Source organism: Micromesistius poutassou (genome assembly GCF_964030765.1).
Source record: "Micromesistius poutassou genome assembly, chromosome: 5".
NCBI lineage: Eukaryota > Metazoa > Chordata > Actinopteri > Gadiformes > Gadidae > Micromesistius > Micromesistius poutassou.
The window spans coordinates 21,115,005-21,132,881 of record NC_140275.1 but is presented as its reverse complement, the minus strand read 5'-3'; the positions used below and the strand labels follow the sequence as shown (position 1 = coordinate 21,132,881).

Below are 17,877 nucleotides of genomic sequence, written 5' to 3'. Positions count from 1 at the left end.
ATAAAGAGTTTATTAGAAAAAGGGGTGTCAAATATATGTAGTCTTTTGCAGAGAGAGGCCACGCAACACGACGAGCAGCACCAAGGTTGAGGTTCGCTGTAGTGAGCCCACGACAGGGGCCACACTCCAGGGTTATAGCAGGGAAAGGTCCTTGAGGGCCCGGCTGCAGATAGGGAGGCCACTGCTCCTGTGGACCATCCCAGGATATAGTAGCTTGTTGTGTTTCTGCGTCTGAGTCAGTGGAGGCTGTCTCCGTTCCCCTCAGGGGCGATAAGCGCGGTGTAAACAGTGAAATGGTTACTAAGGATAATAACTATGGGGTCACAGTCTTTTGGTGTCTTGCGAACAATGTCTTATGGAAATTAGCAACAATATTTACGTATGTGTTTCTGTTTAAATGCGTAGGTCTGCATATGTTGATTGCTGGCTGTGCTGCGGTTTTGGCCATTTTCTGTTAAATGAAATGATTATATTTTGATATTGCAGCATGTGTCTTTCTTTTCTAATTGAAGTAAGGTAGTTGAAGTGAGCGTGGACTAGTTGGATGGGCCAGTCCTGGGTTGTGGTGCTGCGGGCCGGGGGACTGACATCTCCCTGTGTGTGTTCCCAGGAGCGGGAAGCGGGGGCAGGGCTGGGAGAAGAAGTTCTCCATCCTGGACGGCACTAAAGTATCCGTGTATGAGGTGGAGCCCAGAGAAGGTGGCCCTCACGCAAACCCGCCTTAAACTCCCACACACCAGCGCTATTCATCCATAGACCATCAGCCAAATACTAACTACAACTATGCTGTGTGCGTTTTCGTGTGTGTTTGTGTGTGTGTGTGTATGTGTGTGTGTTTCTATGTCTGTGTGCATTTTGTGATGTCTGTGTTCCAGAGACGGTGAAGCCCCTTGAGGAGTTTGAGCTGTGCCCCTCTGACGGGGAGGTGATGGTGCACGGCGCGGTCGGGGCTTCAGAACTGCCCAACATCGGCAAGTCAGGTCAGTCAAATACGCTAGTGAACTACAAGTCAGGTAAATACGCTAGTGAACTACAAGTCAGGTAAATACGCTAGTGAACTACAAGTCAGGTAAATACGCTAGTGAACTACAAGTCAGGTAAATACGCTAGTGAACTACAAGTCAGGTTCACGGCTCTAATACACTAATAAACTAAAAGTCACGTTGATGGCTCTGATACACTGATAAACTACAAGTCACCTTCACGGCACTAATACACTGATAAACTACAAGTCAGGTGCACAGCTGTAATACACCAATGAACTGCAAACCAGGGGCACATCTGTCATATACTAATGAACTACAAGTCAGGTACCCTGCTCTGAAGTGCTAACAAACTATCTGCCATAACATTCTGTCCCTGGCTCCTGGTCCCTGGTCCCTGGCCCCTGGTCCCTGGTCCCTGGTCCCTGGCCCCTGGTCCCTGGTCCCTGGTCCCTGGCCCCTGGTCCCTGGTTCCTGGTCCCTGGTCCCTGGTCCCTGGTTCCTGGTCCCTGGTCCCTGGTCCCTGGTTCCTGGTTCCTGGCCCCTGGTCCCTGGTCCCTGGTTCCTGGTTCCTGGTCCCTGGCCCCTGGTCCCTGGTCCCTGGCCCCTGGTCCCTGGTCCCTGGTCCCTGGTCCCTGGTCCCTGGTCCTTGGTCCCTGGTCCCTGGTCCCTGGTTCCTGGTTCCTGGTCCCTGGCCCCTGGTCCCTGGCCCCTGGTCCCTGGTCCCTGGCCCCTGGCCCCTGGTCCCTGGCCCCTGGCCCCTGGTCCCTGGTCCCTGGTCCCTGGCCCCTGGTCCCTGGTCCCTGGTCCTTGGTCCCTGGTCCTTGGTCCCTGGTCCCTGGCCCCTGGCCCCTGGTCCCTGGCCCCTGGTCCCTGGCCCCTGGTCCTTGGCCCCTGGTCCCTGGTCCCTGGCCCCTGGTCCCTGGTCCCTGGTCCCTGGCCCCTGGTCCCTGGCCCCGTGGGCCCCAGATGTTCCCTACGTGCTGAAGCTGGAGTCCTTCTCCCACTCCCCGTGCTGGATGGGTCAGAGCCTGTACTTCATGGCGCCCAGCTTCCCGGAGAAGCAGCGCTGGGTGGCGGTGCTGGAGTCGGTGGTGGCGGCGGGCCGCAGCTCCAGGGAGAAGGCCGAGGCCGACGCAGTGAGTGTCTCTGTGGGGGCGGCGGGGGGCGGGACCGCCAGGGCCATCTGGGGCCTGGGGGCCTGCTTACCCAATCATCAAGCAATGGTTAAACAGTGTTTGTGTGTGTGTGTGTGTGTATGTGTGTGTGTGTGTGACAGGCTGATTATCTTTCCTTGATGTGGGGAGAGTAAAGATTAATTGTTGGTTTATGTGTTCGATTGTCACTTTCCAGTGATCCATCTATTGAATGTAGTAATCATGCTTTATGGGTAGTCTCCCACACCCCCACTTTCACTTATAAATGTTCTGTTAATTGTCTCTCTCCCTCTTTCTCTCACTCTCTCTCTCTCTCTCTTTCTCTCTCTCTCTCTCTCACACCCATCACGTGGTCACGCTGTGTGTCGCTGGGTGTCGCTGGGTGGGCGTGTTCTGTTTGCTGTGTTCTGCCCATGTCCATGTGTGGGGGGGGTCCATCCCACTCATAGGCTGTGGTGTCCAGGAGACTCAGAGCTCCGACTGCCCTCCAGGTAAAGAGTCACACAGAGAGACCTGCACACGCACACGCACACGCACACACTCACACACTCACACACACACACACACACACATGCCACCTCCACACACAAACACGCGCACACACACACACACACACACACAAACACGCGCACACACACACACACACACACACACACGCCACCTACACACTCACAAACACACACGCACACGCGCACACGCACACACACACACGCGCACACGCACACGCGCACGCACGCACGCACGCACACACGCCACCTACACACTCACAAACACACACACACACACACACACACACGCACACGCACACGCACACGCACACACACACACACACACGCCACCTCCACACACAAACACACACACGCGCACACGCACCTCCACACTGATTTCTGTGACTTAAAGAGGGAAACACAAGCATTCTGCTTGACCCGGAAGGGAGATTTGAAGAAGTGTCAGCAACGATTGCAATGTTGGCTGCTCTTCTTAACAATAACAAGCATGTTCTCCCATGTTTGTTCTGAGATTGGCGCTCGGCTGGAAGCTGTCCTCATGAAGGACCATAACACACCTCATAACACTGGTGGGATTCTTCTCCAAAACTTGGTTTAGGGATTCTACAGGTGACCTTTAACCTCTAACCTGACATAAATGACTTGATCCTAGGTCGCCTGGCCCCTGGCTGTTCTTCACCGGGATGTGAAAGCTCCAGTACCTTTTTAATTAACGTTTTCTCCACAGGTTGGGTTGTTCTTATGACCCTGCTGAGCCTTCCACCCCTCCCCTCCCCTCCTCTCCCCTCCCCTCCTCTCCTCTCCTCTCCTCTCCTCTCTCCTCTCCCCCTCCTCCTCTCTCCTTTCCCCCTCTCTCCTCCCCTCTGCTTCCCTCCGCTTCTCTCCTCTCCTCTGCCCTCCCCTCCCCTCTTCTCCTCTCCTCTCATCTCCTATCCCCTCCCTCCTATCCCCTCCCCATCCTGTGTGTTCTAGAAGCTGTTGGGCAACTCTCTGCTGAAGCTGGAGGGAGATGACAGGCTGGACATCAACTGCACGCTGCCTCTCACTGATCAGGTAACTGCACCGACCACAGATGGGGAGAGTAACTCGTTTTATCAAGTCAAAATGTACTGTAAACTGTCTTTACCGTTTTTAATGGATATTTCAATGTAAGTGAAAGTGATCCTCTCCAGTGGCTCAACCCACTGGTGTGCCAGCCATGCGGGCCATAAGCTGGCCTTGCAGCAGACTCAAACCCCCCCCTGCGGTTCTATCCAACATGTCCCTCCCCTCGCTCCCCAACACGCTCTCCCCCGTCCGTCCTCTATGTCCGCTCCATAATGACACACACATAAATAATGACTCTGATATACTTAAGTGCAGCCTCGCTCCGTTGCCGCGACGGGTGAGCACTCTGCCGTGTCCCCGCTGCAGATCGTGCTGGTGGGCTCTGAGGAGGGGCTCTACGCCCTGAACGTCATCAAGAACTCCCTGACCCACGTGCCAGGCCTGGGATCCGTGTTCCAGATCCACATCGTCAAGGAGCAGGAGAAGCTGCTCATGATCGTCGGTGAGCCGGGCTCTGCTCCGTCGTCAAGGCAACACGTCTTTGCCGGGAAAAAACAAACAAAACAGTTTTTTTCGGCTTAATGATCGGAATAACAGGAATGAGTGTGGCTCGGTTCATCTGTTTGAAAGCATTTCAAGTGGCTCACCTCTGATCTCCATATAAAGGCATTTTCGATAATGCTCTTGAACTGTAAAAAGCAAATAAACACAACAAATGCATTTTCACACTTCCACACTCCACATAAATCACATTGCATTGCTTTAATGAGTTTTCATAATTGCAAAAGTGGATTCCTCTCCAAACTATGAGAAATGTTAAAACACTTTTGTACAGTTTACAATTTGAGATGCAGTTTCTATTGAAGGTACAACCCTGAAATGTGTGTGTGTGTGTGTGTGTGTGTGTGTGTGTCAGGGGACGAGAGAGCTCTCTGTCTGGTGGAGATCAAGAGGGTGAAGCAGTCTCTGTCCCAGTCTCACCTGCCCAGCCAATCAGACCTGGCGCCCTACATCTTCGAGACAGTCAAGGGATGCCACCTGTTTGCAGCTGGACGAGTAGGAGTTTTATTACCTCAGGAAGACACAGTTGGGTGACGATGATGATGATGATGATGATGATGATGGCCCATTTCTTCCAGATTGACAACGGCCCGTGTATTTGTGCTGCCATGCCCAGCAAAATCACCATCCTGCGCTACAACGAAAATCTCAACAAGTTCTGCATCCGAAAGGTGTGTGGTTCTTTTAGTTTGGTAAAAAATAGAGAATGTCAATAAAAGAATCCAAAAATATACATTCAAATACTAATACTAATAATAATACACAATATACAATATACATTTACATTTAGGGGATTTAGAAGATGCTTTTATCCAAAGCGACTTACAATAAGTACATTTGTCAACAATCAATCGCTGTCGGTTACATTAAGGATGTTCATAGAAACAAATGCCAAGCACGTTCAATCACTAGGTTAACCCATTCCGTATACAACAAAGCTAGCTAGGTTAAGATACTACACAATGCTAAGTACTTTTTTAAAGTGCCAGGACGTACAACATACAATGAGTGCGTCAGAGGGGTGTTTTTAGGAGGGTGAGAGGGTGTTTGAGGGAGGAGAAGGGGCGGTGGGGGGGTAAGGGGGGTGGCTATGCAGTGTGCATGTGAACACTGAACAGTACAGCTTTACAATATACAATTAGAAATGTAGAAAAAGACGAGTATACACAACCATAAACATAAGGACATCAATACATCACAGTGTGATCACAACTACATCCACCTCAGCTGAGACTTGATTGAATCACCTCCCCAATCACACAAATAGGGCTAGATCTCATTGAAAGTCGGATCTAGTCCTGTGAACGACGTATAACGGGTCTCTCTCTCTGGTCATGGTTGCGGGTGTAATTCCCCAGGAGATCGAGACCCTTGAGCCCTGCAGCTGCATCCACCTGACCAGCTACAGCGCCATCGTCGGCACCAACAAGTTCTACGAGATCGAGATGAAGCAGTTTGCGCTCGAGGGTGAGAGAAAAAACCGCAGGCCTGCGTCACGGTCGGCTGTGGTGGACAACCAGAGGAAAAAACAGAATACAAACAAAACAGACTCCTTTCCTGTGATTTTGCTCCAGCTGAACGCTCTCCCAGTGGCATTGCAGGGGTCTTGTGTAATACTTTGGCCCTTTGTACAGTACACAGGCGTCAGCGAGCAGAATGGAGGGTGTAGGCGGCCCGGTTTTATGTCCAGGCACAAACAGAACTCAGCTCAAAATAATCACCTAAGGTTTTTGTGCTGGATGCTGTAATAATGTCTGGGCCGCATTGGGATGCGTCAGGGAGAAGTTTGTGAGGAATACCGCTGTGTGGTGATACCGGTTTGAGCCGGGACGACAGATACTCAGATACGTAGTGGCAGTACTGAGATACGTTAAATTAAATCCAACTATATGTTTAAAGAGCATTTTATACAAAGAAAGGTAGTAAAAATGTGCTTTTCAAAGTAAAACCTACAGTTAAGCAATGAAAAATGCATTACATTATCCATAGTGCATACATAAACATACATCATACAACACATATTCAAGATTCTGCAGTAATAAATAAACACATGATTTGCATTAAAAGAAGAAAGTAACAGGGAAGAGAGAAGGAAGTAACAGAGTTATTAGAGTAAACCAGGCCTGAGTGTGTGGCCTGCGGGCTCCTGGCGTCCGTCACACATGCACAGAGCCTGGATGTGACCTCACAGCGTGTTGTTTCTGTCCGCAGAGTTCCTGGATAAGAACGACACCTCCCTGGCCGGCGCCATGTTCTCCGCCGCCTCCCACTGCTTCCCCATCGCCATCATGCAAGTGGCTAACAGCATGCAGAAGGAGGAGTACCTGCTCTGTTTCCATGGTGAGCCTCCTCCACGAGCGCCCACACACACACACACACACACACACACACACACACACACTCACACTCACACACACTTTCTGCCTTGTCTTCAGCTATCCACCACTTGTATTGAAGTCACTGTGTTGCCAGACACTGTTTGCTCCGGAAAGGTTATTATATGTTATTGTCGTCTCATACTACCTTTTCTAAAGGTTATTATATGTTATTGTCGTCTCATACTATCTTTTCTAAAGGTTATTATATGTTATTGTCGTCTCATACTATCTTTTCTAAAGGTTATTATATGTTATTGTCGTCTCATACTACCTTTTCTAAAGGTTATTATATGTTATTGTCGTCTCATACTACCTTTTCTAAAGGTTATTATATGTTATTGTCGTCTCATACTACCTTTTCTAAAGGTTATTATATGTTATTGTCGTCTCATACTACCTTTTCTAAAGGTTATTATATGTTATTGTCGTCTCATACTACCTTTTCTAAATCCCTCGTTAATGTATCATTTTCCTTAGTGTAATGTAAAGATGTTTGTAACACGATTTGACAACAACTGACAACTCCTTCACATACGAGACAGCGATTCAAAACAGAGAACCGTTTGGATAAATTGTTGTCACGCAGCAATGTCTGTAGTGACACCAATATTAACACGTCTTTTTCCCTCCGATGCGATGCTCGAGGGACGACGCCATCTGCTCGACGACTAAATGTTGACGTTGTAAAAACACTAGCGTCCCGCTAACGGCCGCGTTGACTTCCCGCTGCAGAGTTCGGGGTGTTTGTGGACGCGTACGGGAGGAGGAGCCGCACCGACGACATCAGGTGGAGCCGCCTCCCCCTGGCCTTCGGTGAGCATCCATCACAACACACACACACACACACACACACACACACACACCCACACGCGTACAGGCCTTTCACACAGGCCTTTCACCCACGTACAGGCCTGTCACACACGTCCAGGCCTGTCACACACGTACAGGCCTGTCACCCACGTCCAGGCCTGTCACACACGTACAGGCCTGTCACCCACGTCCAGGCCTGTCACCCACGTCCAGGCCTGTCACACACGTACAGGCCTGTCACACACGTACAGGCCTGTCACACACGTACAGGCCTGTCACACACGTACAGGCCTGTCACACACGTCCAGGCCTGTCACACACGTACAGGCCTGTCACACACGTACAGGCCTGTCACACACGTACAGGCCTGTCACACACGTACAGGCCTGTCACACACGTACAGGCCTGTCACACACGTCCAGGCCTGTCACACACGTACAGGCCTGTCACACACGTACAGGCCTGTCACACACGTCCAGGCCTGTCACACACGTACAGACCTGTCACACACGTACAGACCTGTCACACACGTCCAGGCCTGTCACACACGTACAGGCCTGTCACACACGTACAGGCCTGTCACACACGTACAGGCCTGTCACACACGTACAGGCCTTTCACACAGGCCTTTCACCCACGTCCAGGCCTGTCACACACGTACAGGCCTGTCACACACGTACAGGCCTTTCACACAGGCCTTTCACCCACGTCCAGGCCTGTCACACACGTCCAGGCCTGTCACACACGTCCAGGCCTTTTCACCCGTTTACCTCCGGGCCCGTAGATGCTCTGGAGTCGCCCTTTCACACATGCAACCACCAGCTGGAGATAAACCGCATCAGATGTGTTCACAAATACTGGAGATACTCTGGAGACTTTAGGTGAAGGGGCGGCGCTCCCGGGTAGAGTGTGTAGGAGGAGGACGTGACGCAGAAAGCATGCAGCGGGAGTCGCAGTGTTTTGTTTACTACACAACAAAAAAATCGCAGGTGAGGCTTCAAAACTGTCACGCTGACTCTTTCTGCGGTGATATCAATACACAGCATCAACAGAAGAGTGGAAAGCAGAATGCAGCAAAACACGGGCCAGTACAGAAAAGTACGAAGCAGCTCCGACTCCCTGCTCCCGGTTTCACGCCACGATCGCATGATAGAAACGTCATCCACACGTCATCCACACGTCAGGAACACGTCAGGAACACGCCCACTCGCTGTGAACAACCTGGCTCTCTCCGATTCTCCAGACTCTACACTCTGGGGGCCTGGCCGGGTAAACTCCAGAGGGGCTGATTCAGACATTTGCGTTCACACACACCGCCCCTCTGGGTATGATCCAGAGCATGTCCGGCTTACAGTGCATGTGTGAAAGGGCTCTCCCCACACACACACACACACACACACACACACGCACACGCACGCACACACACACACACACACACACGCACACACGCCCTGTGGTGTAACCTTCTCCTCACCTCTCCTCTTACAGCCTACAGAGAGCCCTACCTGTTTGTGACCTACTTCAACTCCCTGGACGTGATCGAGGTCCAGGGCCACGCCTCCCTGGGGTAACTGTGTATAAATACACCCCGTTACACTGATTTCACAACAGCCTAAACACAGACTGAACCAATTACACAGCGATACGATCACACACACCTTGATATGAAAGCATGACCAGCAGCCGCGTGTGTTGTTGACCCGTCTCTCTGCCCGATGGGCGTGGCTGCAGGCCTCTGGTGCTGGCCCACCTGGACATCCCCAACCCCCGCTACCTGGGCCCGGCCATCTCCTCCGGGGCCATCTACCTGGCCTCCACCTACCAGAACAAGCTGAGGGTCATCTGCTGCAAGGGCAGCCTGATCCGGGAATCCGGAGAGCAGCGGAGCACGTCCAGCCGCGGGTCAGCGCTCGCTACGCACGCACGCACGCACTCACGCACGCGAGCGCACACACGCACACACGCACACACGCACACACACACACACACACACACACACTGTGAATCCTCCTGAGACAAACTGGTCCATTCTTCTCCACCCAAGCTTTCTGTCCGTTACTTATCTATCCCACAACTAATTCTACGAGTAATGTACTTATTTTCCAGATTTGGCTGGAGGTAAAACTCACTCTCCTCAACCCTCACTCCCCCTAACCCTCACTCCCCCTAACCCTCACTCTCCCTAAACCCTCACTCTCCCTAACCCTCACTCTCCCTAAACCCTCACTCCCCCTAACCCTCACCCTCCTCAACCCTCACTCTCCCTAACCCACACTCCCCCTAACCCTCACTCTCCCTAAACCCTCACTCTCCCTAACCCTCACTCTCCCTAACTCTCACTCTCCCTAACCCTCACTCTCCCTAACTCTCACTCTCCCTAACCCTCACTCTCTCTCACCCTAACTCTCCTCAACCAACTCTTCTTAGTCCTCCTCTCTCCCTCCCTTCCTCTAACCTCACTAACACTCACTCTCCCAAAAGTTTTCTCCAACCTCTCTTTGCTGAGGCTTTGCTTTTGTAAAGATTTGACAGAGGAAGATAGGCATTTCCAGTAAACTGTTTCCTGTTGACTAAAAACCAGACAAAGGAAACTGCAATATTTACCCAACCTGAATCCTTGTTTGGAGTCTAAAAGTATGTGCATTTATAACTGTAATATAAGAATATAGCACAAACTTCATCTCCAGATACAAATCGGCACGCAACAGTGTATTTACAAAGTTGAACAGCGCCATCTGCTGTAGGATCCAGACAAGGGCACCCTGAAAGACATTTAAAAATACGTATTCATGAAATTCATGAAAATGTAAATAGAGTCAGGCAAACGCACAAATCAGCGAACATGAAATATAATGTACATGATTCTAAAGTAAAATGTACAAATTGGTAAGCATATAAATATGAAACTATTTTGTAAATGGTCCTCATTTATATAGCAAGCGCTTTACAGTGTTGACTGACATTCACCCATTCATGCACACATTCAAACACCGACGGCAGAGTCAACCACGCAGGGCGACAGCCAGTTTGTCAGGAGCAAGTAGGGTGAGGCGTCTTGCTCAGGGACACCACGACACTCAGAGCTAGGAGGAGCCGGGGTTCGAACCAGCAACCTTGCGGTTTCCAGCCAACCCGCTCTACCTCCTGAGCTAATCCGCCCACTTCCTGAGCTAAAACCGCCCATTTTGTTTTATCTGAATGCAGACAAATGTTAGTAAACTACAAATACAATAAATTTGTTCCATAAATAGCCTCGTCATAAATGAAGTGGAGACAGAGATGTAACACCAAATGTAGGAGCAAACGGGGCCTCCGTTGTCGCTCAAATGTTTGGGATTGGAAAATCTCTCTCTTCCCACTTTTCGGCTCAACCTTTTATAGATAGTGAGGGACAAATCTGAGAAGTTTCCCCAACGCTCCTAAAAAGTTCTTCAACAGCTTTAAGAAGCCTCGGAATTCACGACCAACGATCAAAAGGTCTCATCGCAGATATCCTGCCGCAGACTGACATCACCAATTCATACGCACAAGTTACAACAACAACCGCTAATCAAATCCCTCCCCCGACTCAAAAACAGCAGTCCCAGCAAGCGCGGCCCCCCCACCTACACGGAGCACATCACCAAGCGCCTGGCGTCGGGCCCCGGCAGCCACGAGGGCCTCCACCGTGAGCCCAGCACGCCACACCGCTACCGCGAGGGCCGGACCGAGTTCCGGCGGGACAAGTCCCCGGCGCGGCCCCTGGAGCGGGAGAAGTCCCCGGGCCGGGTGCAGCACGACAGCCGCAGGGAGCGCTCCCCCAGCCGCTTCGGGGAGAGCGGCCGGCTGCACTCCAGCTCCGTCCGCACCCAGCTCACGCCCGTCAACAAGGTAGCGCCCACCGCCGCACCGGGACGTCCCATAAAGGGGATCAGGGCAGCTTCAGAACAGTGTATTAAGGTTGCATTTTTTATTAAGTATATAATATATATATATATATTTTTTTTTTTATAGAAGTTCCTAAATTACAAACCGAATACTAAAACTATATTGCACCGATTCTACACAGGTTGTGTGTTATGTCATCGTCACTACTGATTGGTTTAGTGGTAGGGCCATGTAAGGTCTTCCTATAGTTCACATGCTCAATGGCCTCGTCTAGCAGCCATAGTTTTGGCTAATTATTCCCCCAAATGGAAGCTACATAAGGTTAAAGGTGTTACATTGTAACCATTATTCTTTATAAGGAATGAATGAATGAATGCTTATTTACTTGCATAGCAACTGGTGGGGACACAAATCGAGTGTGAATCTGTGTGGTTGTCCCGTCTCTCTTGCAGGTGTGGGATCAGTCATCTGTGTGACCCGGTCCCCCTGTTCCTCGCTTCTGATTGGATGCTGAGGAGAACAGCATCTTAACTCCCTCTGCGTCCACACACCACGGTGCGGAACTTACCGTGGGACCCGTCGGCTGTACATAGCGCCCACCCCAGCTCCTCCTTCCACCCCACAAGACACTTGCAATGGAAGACCTGTAGGCCTACTTGGTTAACAGCCATCGGATGCGTGTGTATAGGATACGTGTGTTGAACGCAAGATTTCGGGGCAGCGGATCAAAACGGACACACACACCCACACCCACACACACACACACACACACACACACGCACACACACACACACACACACACACACACACACACACACACACACACACACACACACGCTTTGTAAATAGTTGTTTACGTTTTTATATACAAAAGGGAAGAGAAGGCTGGTTAAGCCGTGTCTATTTTTTTTAAAGAAATGCATTTCTAACAATGTTGCAGGGAGATTAATTTTGTCACTGGGAGAAAAATCATCGACTTTTAAATTATAATCTGAAGAAAACGAATCAGCTTTCTCTGTTCAGGTAAACGCACCTGTAGTGAATGCTTCGAACGGTTGAACAGGACTGCACTTTGCACACAAGGTTGAATTGAAATAGGATGTAACGACTCACAGGCGTGGGAACTGCGGTTGTGACGGACCTTAATTGGACGCTTAATTGACGACCTTCATCCAATGGGGATTTTTTTGCTACAAGCCTTCATTGTGTTCGTTTTGGTGACCCTCGGGTTACATTCAATATGAAGCAAAAGGCACCAGGCTTTGTCGTGAACCAAGACATCCTAAGCGGGCTCACAAAGCGATCCCGTCACACACCCTCTTTCTCCGCGTCTGACGCTGCTAGTTGTGGTACAGACGTCTTTGGCTTTCGGTTAGTTAACATTACGTTATTTTTGTTTGTTTCTTTACTCCTGTGCAGTGAACCATGATACAATAGTTGTAAAAACCGCAGGGCACACGGCCGTTACGTTGGTTTATCGCTTCCTCTGAGGCAGTGTTGCCAGATTGGTCCAGATTTCCCGCCCAATCTGGCAACACTGCTCTGAGGGCCAGCAGGTAAGCCCTCGTGTGTCGCGTCAAGGAGCATGAGCTTTCTGGAGCGGCAGCCTCTTCTCTTGGTTGTGCTTTTCTGTCATGTGGCCGATTGAATTTACATTTGAATGTGTATTCATTGATGTGAGATGATAACTACAAATATTTTGTCTCGATTTAAAAAAAAAAAAACATGTAAAAAGGTGCAGCAAATTAAACATGACTTGGTCTACAGTGTTAACGGCGGCCCTGTGTACATCATGGGATGCAGAGTATGTGGATGTTTTTGTGTGAAGGCTTGGCAAACAACCCGGGTAATGTCTATTTTATTGTTGTTCTTCAAACTACAACAATGTTATTCTCTAAGTAATTCAACAAAAATCAAAAGATTCAGACATAACAAGTAGCACTTGTTGCAGGAAGCGGCTATGTACAGCTTCAAACCCCTAGACAGACAGGGCATGGGAAAGACTGAAAGTGCTTATCGACAACAAAAAAGGGAAAACAGAGAACGTCCAGGAAATCATCATCATCCCTTTGGGAGAAACTAATAAAAATGCTTGCCAGATTGGGTGGGAAATCTGTCCCAATCTGGCAACACTGCTTGGCACTGGTTTCTAATAAGAGACGGTCAACTCAAATATTGACGCAAACTCGCCTCAAAGTCACTTTATTATTGGGTTAACTGCTGTGACGTGTTCACAAAGCACCCAGTGAAATGTCTGTTTCGGAGATCAAACACCAGGTCAGCAGATACCTATTTCCATTTTAAAACCCCATTATTGCAACAAATTGTGGTACGGAATGGCCTTGTGGTGACACAGTTTTTGCCTCTACTCAGAAGAGTTTTTCCGCGTACATCCACTCCAGACGTCGTCCAAGGAGTGCGAACTGAATGAAGGTTTTTCCAATTCCTATTCCTGGGGTGTTTCCAAAGCGCGCATGGGGGAGGGGGGGGGGCACCGTGTGTGTGTGTGTGTGTGTAATGGTGTGTGTATTCATGTGATGGTGGGGTGGGGGACTGACATGACTGTTTGAAGCTGCATAAGGCCCTGGCCCAATTCTCCCCCTTCCCCTAGATTTAAACCCTAACCCTAGATTTTGCGCGTTCCCGCGAAGGGGTAGGGTGTCCCAATACTTAAAGGTCCCATGACATGCCACCAGGTGTGGTGTGATTAGCCGTTACGATGTGGGCTGGATAGATCAGTCCACCTTCCTACCCAGTGGACTGGAGCAAACGTTGCTCATTTATCCGTCACACATCTAGGGGGACACGCCCACTTGTGATGTCATAAGGGGCAGATTCCCAAAACGGCTTGTAACGCTAATCACACCACACCTGGTGGCATGTCATGGGAACTTTAAGGGAGCAAGGGGGAGTGCTGTTTTTCCCTTAAAATCAACCCTTGAATGCTAGCCAGCTCGGTAGCTGACTTGCAGCTAAGGGCACTCAAAGCAAGTGTTCTTGTTAAGGGGAGAGAAATGGGACTGGGCCAAAGCCTTTGCATTACTTGTGAGCAGTGAGGGGGAGGGGGGGGGAGACACCTGTATGATCTGGTCTCCCTCCCAGCATTACACTTGATTGTTTTGAAGTGTGAACAAACATGGACACCCTCCATCATGATTGCAGGAGACTCTAAATCGACGTTTGGATTGTATTTGTACAATTCTTTCACGTCTGTTTTGATAAACGTCACAAACGTCGAGATGTGAAATGTCCATTCACAGCCAGCAAAAGAGGAGGGAAGAGGGAGTGGGAAACCAAGTAAACATTGAGCTTGTCAGGGTTATAACTGGAGTGATTGTCTTACCCTAAGCAGCCACGCACACACACACACACACACACACACACACGCAGCACAAGAGATGATTAATGATTCAGCTGAGCTTGTCTAACCCAAAAATAAAAATAGGACCATCAAGGCTGTTCTCAACACGGCAAATTATCACCAAGAACTACTAAATATGAATCCATGTTTGGACTTTTTGTGTGCCCATGTGAAGAAGCCTATGTTTGTGTATACAAAATAGAGGTAGTGTTTGTATGTGGATGTCCTAATGGAGCCCTGTGTTAAGACCGGGGCCGGGGGAAAGGAAGGGTTGTTGTTTAAGGTGCAGGCTGCTGGCTTTACTTGCTGCATACCATTTTTTTTTGGTGGTTTTGTTGTTTTTCCTCACCATCATCTCCATGCAACGCATTTCATGAGCTACGTGTGTGTGTGTGTGTGTGTGTGTGTGTGTGTGTGTGTGTGTGTGTGTGTGTGTGTGTGTGTGTGTGTGTGTGTGTGTGTGTGTGTGTGTGTGTGTGTGTCACTTCCACAGGAAGTTTTGGATTGTTAGAAATGGCAAACTTTTCGCAGACGGCCCTTGAGCTGAGAAAGGTCTGGTATTTGACTCTCATGACTGTATATCCCCCCCATATATATATATATTTAGTCTATGTGTTGTGCCTGCACTATTTCCGACTTCAGATGACCATACCAAACTGTGCCCGATGGTCAGTTGTAGATGGAATACAGATGTGATTATGCCATCTATTGACCTCAGCACTCTCCAAACCAAAGGACGGTCAGGTTGAAGTGACATGCAGCACCGTGGCCCTTCATGGTAAGCTACTGCTAACTACCCCCTGTAGCTCTGCTCATGAACCAACACTGATTATCCAGGGGCAAATCATTTTTTTTTGTCCTTTTTTCATTTTGGAACAGCAATTCAAAAATAAAACAATAAATAATGTAAAGAGAAATCATCGCATTTCCAAGGAAAGACTAAACGAAAAGCACTTAACGCAACACATGCGTCAAGTGTGAACTATTTAAAAAGGAGAACAATTCTACAGCTTGCAAATATAAATTTGGTTGTATTGAACAACAGAGGAAAATGAGACAAAAAAAGAAAAAGAAAAGGAAATCAAGAAAAACAAGCAACTTTTTTGGTGACTAATTTTAGTGAGCCACGTTTCAAAAGGATTCTATACATTTGTTTAGCTTTTTTCTTAAATGCTATATACGTCTCTGAATATATTATTTCATTCATTCATTTGCTTTACAAAACCAAGGTGTGTGTGTGTGTGTGTGTGTGTGTGTGTGTGTGTGTGTGTGTGTGTGTGTGTGTGTGTGTGTGTGTGTGTGTGTGTGTGTGTGTGTGTGTGTGTGTGTGTGTGTGTGTGTGTGTGTGTGTGTGTGCGCGCGCGCGCGTGTGTGTGTGTGTGTGTGTGTGTGTGAGAGAGAGGAGGTGGGCAGTGGGCTGGCAGGCAGGGGCAGGCAGGGCCGGTGGTCCTGCAGGAGAGTGGGAGGTCTTCTCCACACAGCGAACCCCAAGATGAAGATGACAACGCAATGGAACCACCCAGGGGGCAACGCAACCAAGGTCATGGGGGGCCAAGCCGTGTCGTTTAACCCCCCTAACCCCCCATCACCTCCAACCTTTCAATGTTTCCCATCACCTACCCCACCCCCAATATCTATTCCAACATACTCTAAGTAAATAAAATATATATCTATATATCTCCGTCATTATCCTGGGCAAGGCCTGGGTCCAACATGACCTTGCTTGTGGTGTCGGCTGGAAGACTGGCTGTCTTCTGGAACAGGTGTTGTCAGCAGGCTGTCCAGCACCCAGGACCTGCTGGGGAGAGACACCAGCACAGGGCGCGCGGGGGGGGGGGTGAGGGGGGTGCTGAAGTGGTGGCAGACAGGAGAGGCCAGGGGAGGGACAGGGGAGGGGGGGGGGGGGCTGTGGTGCAGTCCTCTTGGCGTGGCAGGAGAACAATGGCCGCATTGTCCATGGTCAACAACACTGCTCTCTGATGAAGGTCACCAAGAGGATGGGTCCCCCCCCCCTCATCTACACCACTCTGGGAGGAGGAGGAGAGGAGGAGGAGGAGGAGGAGGAGGAGGAGCCCTTGGGGATGGAGGGGAGCACTTGTTTAATGGTAACTCCGTTGGGAGCGAATGCCTAACATCCCGTTCCAGTCGTTCCAGAGAGATGCTTGTGTCATGACGGCAGGATTCAGGATGTGGTGACCCGATGTGTCGTGACGTGACGAAGCGCAAAAGAGGGCCCGAACACTCACTGCAGTTCTTTGACAGAAGGGGGGGTCACTGGGTTGGACAGAGAAGAAACCTGCTACTGGGAGGTGGGTGGGGGGGGGGGGGGTTGACCGATGGGGGGGATAATGGTTCGAACAAAGTCACATTTATTGCAGATGATCTTCCGGTGGGCTCAGAGTCAAAGTGCAGCCCGCCTAGGGGAGCAGCGAGGCCTGGGCCTTAAGGTGCTGTCCGACAGACCGCCTGCCTGCTCAGCAATATGCATGTTCAGTTGTTTGCATTTTCCCCATCTCTCTCACTCTCAGCCTGCTATGCACGCACACACACACACACACACACACGCACACACTCTCACTCACTAAAGGAGACGGCTGCCCATCAAAAGTTCATCAAGCTTCTACTGTACACGTTCCTCTCTTGTAAATACACTTCAATCTGTAGGACACACACACACACACACACACACACACACACACACACACACACACACACACACACACACACACACACTATCCATGGGATACTCCCGTGTAGCTCCTGTGCTCTGCCGCAGCAGTCTAGCGGCACCGCTGGCTGGGAGGGGGGGGGGGGTAAAGAGATAAGAGTCCAGAGTCTCGTCCGGCCCACAACGCCCCCCCCCACCCCCCCCACAACCCCACACCCTGTAAGTCCCGGGGGGGGGGTTCGGGGGGGGTCTAGTCGGAGCTGACTGTGAGGCCCCGCTCCTGCTCCGTGTCCAGAGGGCCCGGGCCGGAGCAGGGCGTCAGGTTGCCGTAGCAGGACTTGCAGACGCGGCTGGGCTCGAACAGCTGCTGGCTTGGCACGGGGATCTTCTGGTCACAGCAGCTGGCGCAGAACACGTTACCGCAGTTCCTGTGAGGGGTGAGGGGGGGGGGGGGGGCACCAGACAACAGCGTTACCCCCCATCGCCCCCACTGGACAGCAGTCATTATGGTGTTATACGTTACAGGGGAGAGACGA

The 17,877-nt window shown here is 50.3% G+C and overlaps 2 protein-coding genes across 2 annotated transcripts in view; one reads left to right on the top strand and one right to left on the bottom strand.

Annotated features, from left to right (window-relative positions):
• The window catches only part of citb (citron rho-interacting serine/threonine kinase b), a gene marked incomplete at both ends in the record, with an annotated part of 50,443 nt that extends 38,655 nt beyond the window's left edge, over window positions 1–11,788 (top strand). Inside the window, 14 exon segments of the mRNA XM_084468511.1 lie at window positions 611–699; window positions 876–980; window positions 1,953–2,122; window positions 3,622–3,702; window positions 4,063–4,198; window positions 4,613–4,752; window positions 4,836–4,928; window positions 5,616–5,724; window positions 6,469–6,597; window positions 7,368–7,448; window positions 8,934–9,012; window positions 9,177–9,347; window positions 11,024–11,315; window positions 11,765–11,788. Of these exon segments, the coding sequence (XP_084324637.1) occupies window positions 611–699; window positions 876–980; window positions 1,953–2,122; window positions 3,622–3,702; window positions 4,063–4,198; window positions 4,613–4,752; window positions 4,836–4,928; window positions 5,616–5,724; window positions 6,469–6,597; window positions 7,368–7,448; window positions 8,934–9,012; window positions 9,177–9,347; window positions 11,024–11,315; window positions 11,765–11,788 (1,699 nt within the window).
• Window positions 11,789–13,165: 1,377 nt separating this feature from the next.
• mtmr3 (myotubularin related protein 3) overlaps window positions 13,166–17,877 on the bottom strand; it is a 28,873-nt gene continuing 24,161 nt past the window's right edge. The window contains 1 exon segment of the mRNA XM_084468696.1: window positions 13,166–17,769. Within this exon segment, the coding sequence (XP_084324822.1) occupies window positions 17,592–17,769 (178 nt within the window). The 3' untranslated portion in view covers window positions 13,166–17,591.